Genomic DNA, 16,124 nt, shown 5'->3' on the forward strand with positions numbered 1-16,124 from the left:
TGCGACTCATAAAAGCCAAGCACAAGGTTTATGGTCCCAAGAGGAGAGGAAGTATCATATCAATGTCCTCGAAATTTTTGCAGTAAAACTGGGACTTGTGTCCCTTTTTGGCTCAGTATCTAACCAACACATTAGAATCTTGTCTGACAATACGACAACAGTGTCTTATGTTAATGCTATGGGAGGTTGTAAGAGCAAAGAATGCAATCAGATTGCTAAGGAAATTTGGTTATGGGCCATCGACCAGCACCTTTGGCTCTCAGCTGCTCATCACCCAGGACAGTTGAATGCAACTGCAGACTCACTGTCACGCCATTTTGAGGATAGGATAGAGTGGCAGCTGAATCCTATTCTATTTGAAAAAAATTGTGGGTTGTATGGGGTACCTCAGATTGATTTGTTTGCCAGTCAAATCAACCATCAGACGAGTGCCTACATTTCCTGGAAACAAGATCCATATGCAACCTATGTAGATGCTTTTACTGTGAATTGGTCCCAGTTCACTAACAGTTATATTTTTCCACCATTCTGTTTAATTGGCAGATGTCTCCAAAAAATACTTTTGGAACAAGCCACAGGGATCATCATAGTACCTCTGTGGACCACACAAACTTGGTTTACAAGACTTCTAAGTCTCCTAATCAATCATCCCAGAATATTCCGAGTCACAAGGAAAGTGCTTTGCCATCCAGTTCGGGGGGATGTTCATCCTCTGAGTCCCAAGCTACAACTCATGGCATGCAAGGTATCAGGCAACAATTCATTGAATACAGCATTTCTGAGGACATTGCCAATGTACTCATGGCCTCGTGGAGGCCAGGTACACAGAAACAATATGATATTCACATCAGAAGATGGGGTGAATTTTGCCTTCAAAGGAAAATTGATCCACTGCACCCAAATATCACTGTCGTGTTAGAGTTTCTTCACAGTTTACATAACAAATGATTGTCCTATTCCACAATTAATACAGCACGCTCAGCATTATCAAACTATTTAATGGGTTTTGAATTTCCTGGTACCCACTACACGATCGCTAATCATCCTTTCATTGTACGTTATCTCAAAGGCCTGTTTAATTTTTCCAAACCCACTCCTGGTTATCAAGAGACTTGGGATGTCAACCCAGTACTGAAGTATATAGAACTGTTGTCTCTACTGGAAAAACTATCATTAAAGGAACTAACATTCAAATTGGTTATCTTACTAGCGCTCACATCTGGACAAAGATGTCAGACATTATCATTTCTCAATATTGACACTATGAAAGAGACTGCAGTTTACTATTTATTCAACATAAGGGATCATGTCAAACAAGACAGACCCGGAAAGATTTGTGTATCATTTTTTGGTAGAAAGTACGTCAAACAGCAACTTTGTGTTTATTCTACTCTTCAATACTATCTCAAAAAGACAAAGAATCTACGTAGTCAAGGAAATTCACGACTACTTATATCTTACGTCAAGCCTTATCGACCTGTTAGTACAAGTACCATAGGACGATGGATTAAAGTTGTCCTACAAGCAAGTGGTGTGGATACAACAAAGTTCAAGGCTCACAGTACCAGATCAGCTGCTACATCCAAAGCAAACCAGATGATTCCCACTGATGAAATATTAAAGCACATAGGATGGTCTCAAGTTTCAACCTTCCAGATATTCTATAACAAGCCTGTGCTCACTGACTTTGCTGGAGCTGTATTAAAGTAAACCGCTATCATAATAAAATTGCTTTTGCATGTTAATTCATTGTGTCCACGATGATTGCTGTAAAGTCTCATGTTAGCCAGAAGTGACGTCACCGGGATTTGGTAGAATTATAAAATTAAACGAGCCTTACCTGTAAGGTGAAGTTTGATTGTGATTCTACCAAATCCAGGGTGACGTGCTGAGGGCTAACATGCCCTCCCTTAAAGTTATCCTTTTTTCCCACCCGTGTTCTTACCTGGTACTGTATCTTCATAATCGTGTCCACAACATTTAAAAATCTGAGTATCCACGGCAGCACATGTGCATCTCATGTTAGCCCTCAGCGCATCACCCCGGATTTGGTAGAATCACAATCAAACTTCACCTTACAGGTAAGGATTGTTTAATTTTATAATTATCTTTCACAAAATATAAAATATTTTCTTTGGTAAAAAAAAAATAAAATATAAAAAAATTGTGAAATAAGAGTTACATGCATCAGATTTTTAAAGGCAGCTATGCTGAGTTGTAAAATGTGCGGCAGGTTAATAATTTTACACAGTAATTATGTTCCCAATTGCAAACAAACAAACATTTACAAACATGAAAAGTACCTCTCAAATTCTATAGTGAATAAACATGGGTCATTTTTGACCCATGTGTGTAAAATTGATGTAGAAATGCAAAACCTTATTTATTCATAAAGTAAGAAAGGAAAAATAAAAATACTGATTAGTAATCAAAAACAAAACATTTAATGAATACATTAAATATTAAATTTTAATTTTATTTCAAAGATATAGCAAAGAAACATTCAGCCATGCAGAAAATTAATACAGGTCATATTTGACCCATGTTGGTCATCAAAGGGTTAAAATATATAACCAAAAACAAATGGCAAAATAAACTGTAGCTAATGGGTGGCATGGTGGTGTAATGGTTCACACTGTCACCTCACAGCAAGAAGTTCATGGGTTCAAGCCCAGCTGCCAGCGACTGCCTTTCTGTGTGATGTTTGCATGTTCTCCCCGTGTCTGTGTGGGTTTCCACCGGGTGCTCCGGTTTCCCCCATAGTCCAAAGACATGCAGGTTAGGTTAATTGGTGGCTCTAAATTGATGGTAGATGGTAGATGTGAATGTGAATGGTTGGGTATCTCTATGTGTCAGCCCTGCGATGACCTGGCGACTTGTCCAGGGTGTACCCTGCCTCTCACCCATAGTCAGCTGGAATAGGCTCCAGCTTGCCTGTAGGACAGGATAAGTGGCTATAGATGATGGATGGATGGATGGATGGATGGAAATTGTAGCTAATGGACAAATGAGCAAGAGTAACCCATGTTGAATAAATATGCATGCAGCTTTAAAAAAGTCACTAACATACAGTCTATGTGTCTTCATATACGGTAGTAGGAAAAATAAATACCATTAAAATGAAAACAAATCAACCATTACATCAATTACCTATAATCATCTCAAGTATATCACCATTAAGTAAAAAAAAAAAAAATGATGTAATTGAGGACATATGATGCCATTATGTCCACATAAACCCATATGACCTCACCAGTTATATAAATCTGCACCAGATATTTACCACAGAAAGAGAAGGACAGTAAAGCAGACAGAGAGAAAATGTGGCTTATTTCATATCTGTATGTGTGTATCATCTTGAGTTTATTATTGGTCCCCGCCTCCTCCATATCATCAGCCACAGGCTTGGACCTCGACTCAGGATACTGTCAGCTCCAGGGTCACTTCAGCCTAAATGGGATGCGCCAGGATGGAGACCTTATTCTGGGAGGCCTGTTTGAGGTCCACTTTCTTACTGTATTTCCAGAGTTAAGCTTCACAAGTGAACCGGAACAACCCTATTGTGAACAGTGAGTGGGTTCAGCACAGGATAATAATGAGAAAAAGTGCAAATGGGGAACAGCTCGGATCGGCTCCAGCTTCCCCTGTGACCATGACAGATACATGGTATAGATAAGGGAAGGATGAAAGGACAAAACGTATTCATGAAGATGATAATATATTTTAATTTACTGATCTATTGCCAAAAGAAATTGTGCACTATCATAAACTGAATGTGTATATTTTTATAAAGCCTATATTGCTTGTACATGAAATAATAGCACAGCAGGACTGCAAAATTTATTCACCACACACATTATTTCTTCTTCATTTACATGATCTGTCTCTTTGTCTGTGATATTGCAACAGGTTTGACATAGCAGGCTTCCAGCAAGTAATGACTATGGCTTTTGCTATTGATGAAATCAACAGAAATCCCAAACTGCTTCCTAACATCACGCTGGGGTACCATATGTATGATAACTGTGTGAAGCTTGCTGTGGCATTTCGGGCAGCAACAGCCCTGATCAGTGGAACTGATGAAAATGCCTCTGACCTGAACTGCACCAGTTCTTCCCCAGTGCTTGGGCTAGTGGGGGACCCGGCTTCCAGTCACTCTATAGCTATCTCTAGTGTGCTGGGGTTGTTTCGAGTGCCCATGGTACAGGCTTCTAAGATTTGAGGGAAAATGTAGCTTGAGTGTAAATCTGTAACATCTTTAATGTTTGTACCTTTGTACTAATTACATTATGGGAGATTAATTCTAATTATTAGCACATTCCGTTAATTTCTGAATGGCATATCTCACATTTTCTGTCATTATATGTCTGCCCTTTTTTGCACTTTTTTTTCTCTCACTCTCCTTTTCTGTCTCACTTTTCATCAGGTGAGCTACTTTGCCACTTGCTCTTGTCTCAGTGACCGGAATCAGTTCCCCTCATTTTTCAGGACAATCCCCAGTGATACCTTCCAGGTGCGTGCCATTGTCCAAATCCTGAAACGCTTTGGTTGGACCTGGGTGGGCCTACTGTACAGCAATGATGACTATGGTATCTATGCTGCCCTCTCCTTCCACGAGGATGTTCAGGAACAGTTGGGTGGTTGTGTGGCTTTCTCTGAGATGCTGCCAAAGGACAACAACCGCAGAGATGTGGAGCGCATTGTTAGAGTGATCAAAACCTCCACAGCCAAGGTGGTGGTAGTGTTTTCGAGTGAGGCTTACTTGTTGCCAGTAATGGATGAAGTTTCTGTGAAAAATGTAACCGGAAAGCAATGGATTGCAAGTGAATCCTGGTCTACTTCACCTGTCTTCAGCACACCACACCTCCGACCATTCCTGGGAGGAACCCTAGGCATTGCTATTCATCGTGGAGAGATTGCAGGGCTTCAGGACTTCTTGCTACGTCTGCGCCCTGACATCCATCCCACAAACAATATGGTCCGGATCTTCTGGGAGGAGATGTTCGGATGCAGGTTTGATTCAGATGACATGCAGACTGCTGGGAAAGATGACATAATGTTGTGCACAGGGAATGAAGATTTGAGCAGCACAAATACAGTATACAGTGACGTGTCTGAATTAAGAGGTTGCTATAATGTATATAAAGCAGTTTATGCACTAGCTCATGCCCTGCATGACCTGACACAGTGTCAGGAGGGTAACGGGCCCTTTAGTGGTCACAGCTGTGCCAAAATATCCACCCTGCAGCCTTGGCAGGTGAAAATGATGAATACATCCATTCTTATTGTAGTATTGCATAAATGACACATAGATTGCAGTGAGATGAACTAAAGGCACATGCCGTTTTATATGTATGCATTTACAATGCACAATCAGGAATTCTTAAAAGAGCAAATCTTTATTCATCCTGTATTTGAAAGCTATTTAATTATTTAAAGTTTCATACTGAATCAACACTAAAATTTCCTTAGGTATAAAACTGATTTGTAATGCTGAATGTTCAAGGAAAGGGAGAGTCTTTCTTTCTTTCTTTCTTTCTTTCTTTCTTTCTTTCTTTCTTTCTTTCTTTCTTTCTTTATTTATTCATTCTTGTAAACCACTGTGTGTGATGCATTGTCAAAAACTGAAGAGTTTTTGTTGGTAAAATGTTCTTGGTGATCAAATGCATGATTAACACCTATCCTATTTGGCTGTCATGTCTCTTCTAACCATTGGTACAGGTTGTCCATTACCTACACAGAGTTAATTTCACCACTGGCTTTGGGGACAGTGTATCTTTTGATGAGAATGGCAATCCTTTGGCTATCTATGATATTATGAACTGGCAGCCAAACATGGATGGCTCGATCAAGCTTCTTACAGTTGGTGTGGTGGATGAAAGTTCACAAACAGACAATGTCCTTTTCCTGAATGAGGATGCTCTGTACTGGAACTTTGAGGGAAAGAAAGTAAATCATATACACAAAAATAATAGAGTGCACATGATGTGATACTTATTTGTTAATTCACATTTGAAACACTGATAATTTTTCTTTTTCAATATACATTTATTCTTTCACATCAGTGATTTTATTAAAGTCAGTGTCATGCTCTGCAGTTCAATGTCACTAAGAGGAAATGTGCAATAAACATACTGTAGAAGTAATGCATTGCTGAACTGATTTATCTCCATTCCTTAGCCACCCAGGTCGGTGTGCAGTGAAAGCTGCCCCCTAGGCACAAGAAAAGCCAGAAAGAAAGGCGTGCCCATCTGTTGCTTTGACTGTCTGCCTTGTACTGATGGAGAAATCAGCAACACAACAGGTGAACATGATGTTTTTTTTTTTTTTTTAATGAATGTGCATACGATTAAAATGTATGCTCATCATTTTTGGATAATCACTCATGTCCCTTTCTCACTGTATGTTTTCCCTTCTTCCTTTCTCATTCAGATTCTAATGAATGCATTGTATGCCCAGATGAGTTCTGGTCCAGTCCAGAGAAGGACCATTGTGTCCCAAAGGAGGTGGAATTCCTGTCCTATGAAGAGCCACTGGGCATCTCCTTAACATCAGCTTCCCTGTTCGGCACCTGCTTCTGCACTGGAGTTCTGATTGTATTTGTGCATCACCGCCACACCCCTGTGGTCAGGGCCAACAACTCTGAGCTGAGTTTCCTTCTGCTCCTGTCACTCAAACTGTGCTTCTTGTGTGTGCTGCTTTTCATTGGGCAGCCTCAGGTGTGGACGTGCCAACTGAGGCATGTGGCATTTGGTATCAGCTTCGCATTGAGTATCTCCAGCATTCTGGTCAAAACCATGGTGGTTGTGGCTGTGTTTAAGTCTTCTCGACCAGAAGGCCAAAATGCTATGAAGTGGTTTGGGGTGGTCCAACAGCGAGGTACAGTGCTGGTCCTCACAGCCATCCAGGTGGTTATATGCACAGTCTGGCTGGTTACAGCATCTCCCACACCCCATAAAAACACTCGCTACATCAGCTCAAAAATAATCTATGAATGTGCTATGGGTTCTGTGATTGGGTTTGCATCTCTATTAGGCTACATTGGCCTGCTGGCTGCTGTAAGCTTTCTTCTGGCCTTCTTAGCAAGGAACCTTCCAGATAACTTTAATGAGGCCAAATTCATCACATTTAGCATGCTGATATTCTGTGCTGTGTGGATCACTTTTGTGCCTGCATATGTCAGCTCTCCCGGGAAGTATTCTGTGGCTGTAGAGATCTTTGCTATCTTGGCATCTAGTTTTGGGCTGTTGGGAGCCATATTTGCTCCGAAATGCTATATTATACTCCTACACCCTGAACGAAACACCAAAAAGGCCATCATGGGCCGAGCACCACAAAATAAATAGCTGCAAAATATTAATTGTTGAATAATTGTGCATTATTCGATTGCCTGGATAATAAATTGTCTCATACTGTATAAAGACTCATGAGTAAAATAAAAATAATAATTTTTCTTCTTCCACTTATTATTATTATTCATTCATCTCATTATCTCGAGCCGCTTTATCCTTCTACAGGGTCGCAGGCAAGCTGGAGCCTATCCCAGCTGACTACGGGTGAAAGGCGGGGTACACCCTGGACAAGTCACCAGGTCATCACAGGGCTGACACATAGACACAGACAACCATTCACACTCACATTCACACCTACGGTCAATTTAGAGTCACCAGTTAACCTAACCTGCATGTCTTTGGACTGTGGGGGAAACCAGAGCACCCGGAGGAAACCCACGCGGACACGGGGAGAACATGCAAACTCCGCACAGAAAGCCCCTCACCGGCCACGGGGCTCGAACCCGGACCTTCTTGCTGTGAGGCGACAGCGCTAACCACTACACCACCGTGCCGCCAGATTTAGTGTCCCAACCTGGTTCCAGCACTGTAGGTTCACCTGAGCCGAGCCTCGAACCTGTTTGCCTCGGGCAGGGACAGGATCTTACTCATCCTCAGAAGCCACCAGTGCCTACTATTATTATTATTATTATTATGAAAGAAATTTATTGTTATTATTATTATTATTACTATTATTATTGTTTTTTTTTTTCTGTAAGAAAACATATCAACCATAATCAACCATAATGCAAAAATCACAAGGGATTTCTTACTTCATAGAGACCTCAATTTTTGATATTAAATCATAGACTCCATACCTAAGTCTTTTAGCTTATACTCTTAGTAATCATATTATGCAAACAAAAAGTGGAAATAGGAGAAGTGGTGGGCTGGGGGATATGACAAGTCATAACACCCAACCTCTGAAGTCAAAGCCTTCAAAGCCATCTCTGAGTGCATATTATTGCAATCTACTCAAATACTGGAAGGTTTGAAGAGATCATTTGACTGTGTCCTCGAGGAGGACAGGACATTTTTTTTTTACATTCAGACATCATCATGATTTAAAACAATAATTATAAAACTGTAAGCTACAACCCCTTTATTGGACTGCACTGGTTCTCCCATGGGACAAATTAGAAAGAGCAAGCTTTTAAAAAGTCACTAACATACAGTATATGTGTCTTCATATAGTAGGATAAATAAATAGCATAAAACTAATAACAAATCAACCATTACATCAATTACATATAATCATATCAACCATATCTCATCTCATCTCATTATCTCTAGCCGCTTTATCCAATAAATAAATAAATAAATAAATAAAAGATGCCATTATGTATACATGATGCCATTATGTCCATAGAAACCCACATGACCTCACCAGCTATATAAATGTCCACCACATATTTATCACAGAAAGAGAAGGACAGAGAAGCAGACAGAGAGAAAGATGTGGCTTTTTTCATATCTGTATGTGTGTATCATCTTGAGTTTATTATTGGTCCTCTCCTTCTCCATATCATCAGCCACTGGCTTGGACATCAGCTCAGGATACTGTCAGCTCCAGGGTCACTTCAGGCTAAATGGGATGCGCCAGGATGGAGACCTTATTCTGGGAGGCCTGTTTGAGATCCACTTTCTTACTGTATTTCCAGAGTTAAGCTTCACAAGTGAACCGGAACAACCCTATTGTGAACAGTGAGTTGGTTCAGCAAAGAATAAGAATGAGAAAAAGTGCAAATGGGGAACAGCTTGGATCGGCTCCAGCTTCCTCTGTGACCATGACAGATAGGTGGTATAGATAATGGATGGATGAATGGACAGAATGTTTTCATTAAGATGATAATATGTTTGATATTACTGATCAGTTGACAAAAGAAATTGTTCTGCACTGTCATAAACTTAATGTGTATATTTTTATAAAGCATTTTTTGCTTGTACATGAAATAATAGCACAGCAGGACAGCAAAATTGATTCAAGAGACCCATTATGTCTTCTTCGTTAACATGATCTGTCTCTTTGTCTGTGATATTGCAACAGGTTTGTCATATCAGCCTTCCAGCAAGTAATGACTATGGCTTTTGCTATTGATGAGATTAACAGAAATCCGGACCTGCTTCCTAACATCACGCTGGGGTACCATATGTACGATAACTGTGTGAAGCTTGCTGTGGCATTTCGGGCAGCAACAGCCCTGATCAGTGGAAATGAAGAAATTGGCTCTGGTCTGAACTGCACCAGTTCTTCCCCGGTGATTGGGATAGTGGGGGATCCAGGTTCCAGTCACTCTATAGCTATCTCTAGTGTACTGGGGTTGTTTCGAGTGCCCATGGTACAGGCTTCTAAGATTTTAGGATAAAATGTAACTTGAGTTTATATCTGTCAATCTGTAACATCTATAATGTTTGTACCTTTGTACCAATTATATTATGGGAGATTCATTCTAATTATTAGCAAAGTCCTTTTCCTTTCTGAATGGCATATCTCATACGTTCTCTCATTTTATATTCACCCTTTATTGCACATTTTTTTTCTCTCACGCTCCTTTTCTGTCTCACTTTTCATCAGGTGAGCTACTTTGCCACTTGCTCCTGTCTCAGTGACCGGAATCAGTTCCCCTCATTTTTCAGGACAATCCCCAGTGACGCCTTCCAGGTGCGTGCCATTGTCCAAATCCTGAAACACTTTGGTTGGACCTGGGTGGGCCTATTGTACAGCAATGATGACTATGGTATCTATGCTGCCCTCTCCTTCCACGAGGATGTTCAGGAACAGTTGGGTGGCTGTGTGGCTTTCTCTGAGATGCTGCCAAAGGACAACAACCGCAGAGATGTGGAGCGCATTGTTAGAGTGATCAAAACCTCCACAGCCAAGGTGGTGGTGGTCTTTGCTGCTGAGGCCTACTTGTTGCCAGTAATGGATGAAGTTTCTGTTAAAAATGTAACTGGAAAGCAATGGATTGCAAGTGAAGCCTGGGCTACTTCACCTGTCTTCCGCACACCACACCTCCTACCATTCCTGGGAGGAACCCTAGGCATTGCTATTCATCGTGGAGAGATTGCAGGGCTTCAGGACTTCTTGCTACGTCTGCGCCCTGACATCCATCCCACAAACAATATGGTCCGGATCTTCTGGGAGGAGATGTTCGGATGCAGGTTTGATTTAGATGACATGCAGACTGCTGGGAAAGATGACATAATGTTGTGCACAGGGAATGAAGATTTGAGCAGCACAAATACAGTATACAGTGACGTGTCTGAATTAAGAGGTTGCTATAATGTATATAAAGCGGTTTATGCACTAGCTCATGCCCTGCATGACCTGACACAGTGTCAGGAGGGCAACGGGCCCTTTAGTGGTCACAGCTGTGCCAAAATATCCACCCTGCAGCCTTGGCAGGTGAAAATGATGAATACATCCATTCTTATTGTAGTATTGCATAAATGATACATAGATTGCAGTGAGATGAACTAAAGGCACATGTCGTTTTATATGTATGCATTTACAATGCACAATCAGGAATTCTTGAAAGAGCAAATCTTTATTCATCCTGTATTTGAAAGCTATTTAATTATTTAAAGTTTCATACTGAATCAACACTAAAATTTCCTTAGGTATAAAACTGATTTGTAATGCTGAATGTTCAAGGAAAGGGAGAGTCTTTCTTTCTTTCTTTCTTTCTTTCTTTCTTTCTTTCTTTCTTTCTTTCTTTCTTTCTTTATTCATTCTTGTAAACCACTGTGTGTGATGCATTGTCAAAAACTGAAGAGTTTTTATTGGTAAAATGTTCTTGGTGATCAAATGCATGATTAACACCTATCCTATTTGGCTGTCATGTCTCTTCTAACCATTGGTACAGGTTGTCCATTACCTACACAGAGTTAATTTCACCACTGGCTTTGGGGACAGTGTATCTTTTGATGAGAATGGCAATCCTTTGGCTATCTATGACATTATGAACTGGCAGCCAAACATGGATGGCTCGATCAAGCTTCTTACAGTTGGTGTGGTGGATGAAAGTTCACAAACAGACAATGTCCTTTTCCTGAATGAGGATGCTCTGTACTGGAACTTTGAGGGAAAGAAAGTAAATCATATACACAAAAATAATAGAGTGCACATGATGTGATACTTATTTGTTAATTCACATTTGAAACACTGATAATTTTTCTTTTTCAATATACATTTATTCTTTCACATCAGTGATTTTATTAAAGTCAGTGTCATGCTCTGCAGTTCAATGTCACTAAGAGGAAATGTGCAATAAACATACTGTAGAAGTAATGCATTGCTGAACTGATTTATCTCCATTCCTTAGCCACCCAGGTCGGTGTGCAGTGAAAGCTGCCCCCTAGGCACAAGAAAAGCCAGAAAGAAAGGCATGCCCATCTGTTGCTTTGACTGTCTGCCTTGTACTGATGGAGAAATCAGCAACACAACAGGTGAACATGACATTTTTTTTTTAAATGAATGTGCATACGATTAAAATGTATGCTCTTCATTTTTGGATAATCACTCATGTCCCTTTCTCACTGTATGTTTTTCCTTCTACCTTTCTCATTCAGATTCTAATGAATGCATTGTATGCCCTGATGAGTTCTGGTCCAATCCAGGGAAGGACCATTGTGTTCCAAAGCAGGTGGAGTTCCTGTCCTATGAAGAGCCACTGGGCATCTCCTTAACAACAGCTTCCCTATTCGGCACCTGCTTCTGTACTGCGGTTCTGATTGTGTTTGTGCATCACCGCCACACCCCTGTGGTCAGGGCCAACAACTCTGAGCTGAGTTTCCTTCTGCTCCTGTCACTCAAACTGTGCTTCTTGTGTGTGCTGCTTTTCATTGGGCAGCCTCAGCTGTGGACTTGCCAACTAAGGCATGTGGCATTTGGTATCAGCTTCGCATTGAGTATCTCCTGCATTCTGGTCAAAACCATGGTGGTTGTGGCTGTGTTTAAGTCTTCTCGACCAGAAGGCCAAAATGCTATGAAGTGGTTTGGGGTGGTCCAACAGCGAGGTACAGTGCTGTTCCTCACAGCCATCCAGGTGGTTATATGCACAGTCTGGCTGGTTACAGCATCTCCCACACCCCATAAAAACACTCGCTACATCAGCTCAAAAATAATTTTTGAATGTGCTATGGGTTCTGTGATTGGGTTTGCATCTCTATTAGGCTACATTGGCCTGCTGGCTGCTGTAAGCTTTCTTCTGGCCTTCTTAGCAAGGAACCTTCCAGATAACTTTAATGAGGCCAAATTCATCACATTTAGCATGCTGATATTCTGTGCTGTGTGGATCACCTTTGTGCCTGCATACGTCAGTTCTCCAGGGAAGTATTCTGTGGCTATAGAGATCTTTGCTATCTTGGCATCTAGTTTTGGGCTGTTGGGAGCCATATTTGCTCCGAAGTGCTATATTATACTCCTACACCCTGAACAAAACACCAAAAAGGCCATCATGGGCCGAGCACCACAAAATAAATAGCTACAAACATTAATTGTTGAATAATTGTGCATTATTCATTTGCGTGGATCATAAATTGTCTCATATTAAGATTAAAGAGTAAAATAAAATAAAAATTATGATTATACAAAAATTCTTCTTCTTCTTCCTCTTCTTCTTCTTTTTCTGTAAGAAAACACATCGACCATAGTCACCCATCATGCAGAAATCACAAGGGATGTCTTCCTTCATAGCGAAATCAATTTTGGACATTTCAATAAAAAGATTCCTTACATAACTCCTTTACCTTATACTCTTAGGAATCATATAATGTAAACAAAAAGGGGAAATAGGAGAAGTGGTGGGCTGGGGGATGTGACAAAGCATAAACACACAATCCCTGAAGTCAAATCCAAGTGGCTGCATATTATTGGTATCTACACAAATACTGGAAGGCTTATCGAGCTCATTTGACTATGTCCTAGAGAAGCACAGGACATTTTTCATGTTCAGACATCATAATGATCTGAAACAATAATTATAAATCTGTGGGCTGCAACCCATTTATTGGACTGCACTGGTTCTCCCATGGAGCAGTCAGTATATTTACCTGTAAAATAATCACAAACATGGACCTGTTATGCAAAATATAAATATAAGATTTTATGTAATGTCACTGAAATTGTTTTTACTAAAATATTCATTCAGTAATTAGATTTTGGAATCAACAAAGATACATCTCATATCATTATCTCTAGCCGCTTTATCCTGTTCTACAGGGTTGCAGGCAAGCTGGAGCCTATCCCAGCTGACTACTGGCAAAAGGCGGGGTACACCCTGGACGAGTCGCCAGGTCATCACACATCTATCTATCTATCTATCTATCTATCTATCTATCTATCTATCTATCTATCTTGTGTCTGTGTGCGTTTCATATAAACACACACACTCAATTCAAATAATTGTGTGTGTTAATTCAAATAAATTTTATATACGGTATATATATATATATATATATATATATATATATATATATATATATATATATATATATTTTTTTCAAATTCTTCTTTTGTAATGAGCATTTTCATTTCACTATTATTATTATTATTATTATTATTATTATTATTATTATTATTATAATATTTTTCTGGAAGAGAACATATCAACCATAGTCACCCATAATGCCAAAATCACAAGGGATTTCTTCTTCCTTCACAAATACTTCAGTTTTGGACATTTAAATCATAGATTCCATACTGAAGTCCTTTACCTTATACTCTTCACAAACATATAATGCAAACAAAAAGGGGAAATAGGAGAAGTGGTGGGCTGTTGGATATGATAAAGCATAAACACCCAATCTCTGAAATCAAAGTCAAGTGACTGCATATTATTGGTATGTTCACAAATACTGGAAGGCTTATAGAGATCATTTGACTGTGTCCTATAGGAGGACAGGACAATTTGCACAATCAGACATCATAATGATGTAAAACAATAATTATAAATCTGTGGGCAACCCCTTTATTGGACTGCACTGGTTCTCCTATAGAGCAGTCAATATATTTTCCTGTAAAAATAATCACAAACATGGACCTGTTATGCAAAATATAAACCTAAGATTTTATGTAATGTTCCTGAAATTGTTTTTTCTAAAATGTTCATTCAGTAATTAGAATTTGGAATAAATAAAGATCCATTCACATTGTTAAGTCTAATTTTTAGCTATATTGATTTTCGATTGATATTCACGTTTCACATGCCACAACACACTGGGGCAATTTATTTATTTATTTATTCTCATCTCATCTCATTATCTCTAGCCGCTTTATCCTTCTACAGGGTCGCAGGCAAGCTGGAGCCTATCCCAGCTGACTACGGGCGAAAGGCGGGGTACACCCTGGACAAGTCGCCAGGTCATCACAGGGCTGACACATAGACACAGACAACCATTCACACCTACGGTCAATTTAGAGCCACCAGTTAACCTAACCTGCATGTCTTTGGACTGTGGGGGAAACCGGAGCACCCGGAGGAAACCCACGCGGACACGGGGAGAACATGCAAACTCCACACAGAAAGGCCCTCGCCGGCCACGGGGCTCGAACCCAGGACCTTCTTGCTGTGAGGTGACAGCGCTAACCACTACACCACCGTGCCGCCCTATTTATTTATTGGTGCAGTTAATTCACACACACACACACACACACACACACATATATATATATATATATATATATATATATATATAATTTTTTTCCCCCAATTGTTTTTGTAATGAGTACTTTCATATAGCACATGAATGTTACACAATGAGGTTGTTTTTCTGAGCTTTGCCACTGTGGATAAATGCATCAGCCAATCACATTGTGTGGAACAGGTGTCACATGGTGACGTAAGAGAAAACACCCTCGAATGCGGCAGCGAGCCTTTGCTATGCACCAGTCTCACTCACATGAGGGAACTGAGTGCTCATATTTCTATGGAGTTTTATTCTTCACTTTAACCAGAAGCCACTGTACTATGGGCCTACTATATCTAGCTATTATAGCAAAAATATTTATCTCCATATGTACATATCCTTCCATGATTCTTCTCATATTTTATTGATGCACAATATTGCAACCACTTTAAGTATTGTGCTAATAAAGTTAAATATCAAATATCGACTATTTCATTCATATTTTTAATTGTTTGAATTTCAGTTAAGTCACTTTCTGATGTGCTTATGTTTGAGCGATAAGCATCAATATTCTGATGCTTTGGATTTCATAAGAGTGGGTCATTATGATTCATCCAAACCAAAAGGAGAGAAGAACAGAAATATGATGTTGGGTTGGAGGATAGACAGAGATAAAGTCCAACTGTACTTACTATGCTTCCATCACACAGTAAGTGATTCCCCCTGAGTCTCTGGAGAGGACAGCTATGCAGAAGTGATGGCCTGTCTGCTGCTATGAGTATACCATGTCCTGAAACAAAGATTAATAATAAGACAGATTGCAAGTACACAGTGTATCAAAATGTTGTACCATTATTCTCAGGCTATCCAATAAAGATATTTTGACATTGATTACTACATGGCGGAATGCATGTTTGGAGATTGCCCTTACTTTCGAATATTGCATATTCCTGTTTTCCAGTTTGAAAACATATTGAACTTTATGATAAAATTGCATTTAAGCCAGAATATCAAGAAGTGCTGTCTGGGTTTGGAATCCTACAAAGCACTTTGAAAGCCTCAAATAAAAAAACAAAGGTAACATGAAGATCAAGCAATTTGTCACAATTAAATTGTTATTGTTAGCCACATGTGTACTGGCGCTACCAGGTAATGCAGTGCAGG

General features: G+C 39.8%; 2 protein-coding genes across 2 annotated transcripts; both read left to right on the forward strand.

Annotated features, from left to right (window-relative positions):
* The first annotated feature begins 3,345 nt into the window (after positions 1–3,345).
* Positions 3,346–7,346, forward strand: LOC132887572 (extracellular calcium-sensing receptor-like). Its single transcript, XM_060923037.1, has 6 exons — positions 3,346–3,569; positions 3,910–4,201; positions 4,427–5,257; positions 5,722–5,949; positions 6,181–6,304; positions 6,433–7,346. The coding sequence occupies exons 1-6, from the start codon at positions 3,460–3,462 to the stop codon at positions 7,344–7,346; spliced, it is 2,499 nt and encodes an 832-aa protein (XP_060779020.1). The 5' UTR covers positions 3,346–3,459.
* Positions 7,347–8,805: 1,459 nt separating this feature from the next.
* On the forward strand, positions 8,806–12,817 carry LOC132887573 (extracellular calcium-sensing receptor-like). Its single transcript, XM_060923038.1, has 6 exons — positions 8,806–9,035; positions 9,379–9,670; positions 9,907–10,737; positions 11,198–11,425; positions 11,657–11,780; positions 11,904–12,817. The coding sequence occupies exons 1-6, from the start codon at positions 8,926–8,928 to the stop codon at positions 12,815–12,817; spliced, it is 2,499 nt and encodes an 832-aa protein (XP_060779021.1). The 5' UTR covers positions 8,806–8,925.
* Positions 12,818–16,124: the final 3,307 nt, after the last annotated feature.

The sequence above is a fragment of the Neoarius graeffei genome, chromosome 6 (genome assembly GCF_027579695.1).
Source record: "Neoarius graeffei isolate fNeoGra1 chromosome 6, fNeoGra1.pri, whole genome shotgun sequence".
Classification (NCBI taxonomy): domain Eukaryota; kingdom Metazoa; phylum Chordata; class Actinopteri; order Siluriformes; family Ariidae; genus Neoarius; species Neoarius graeffei.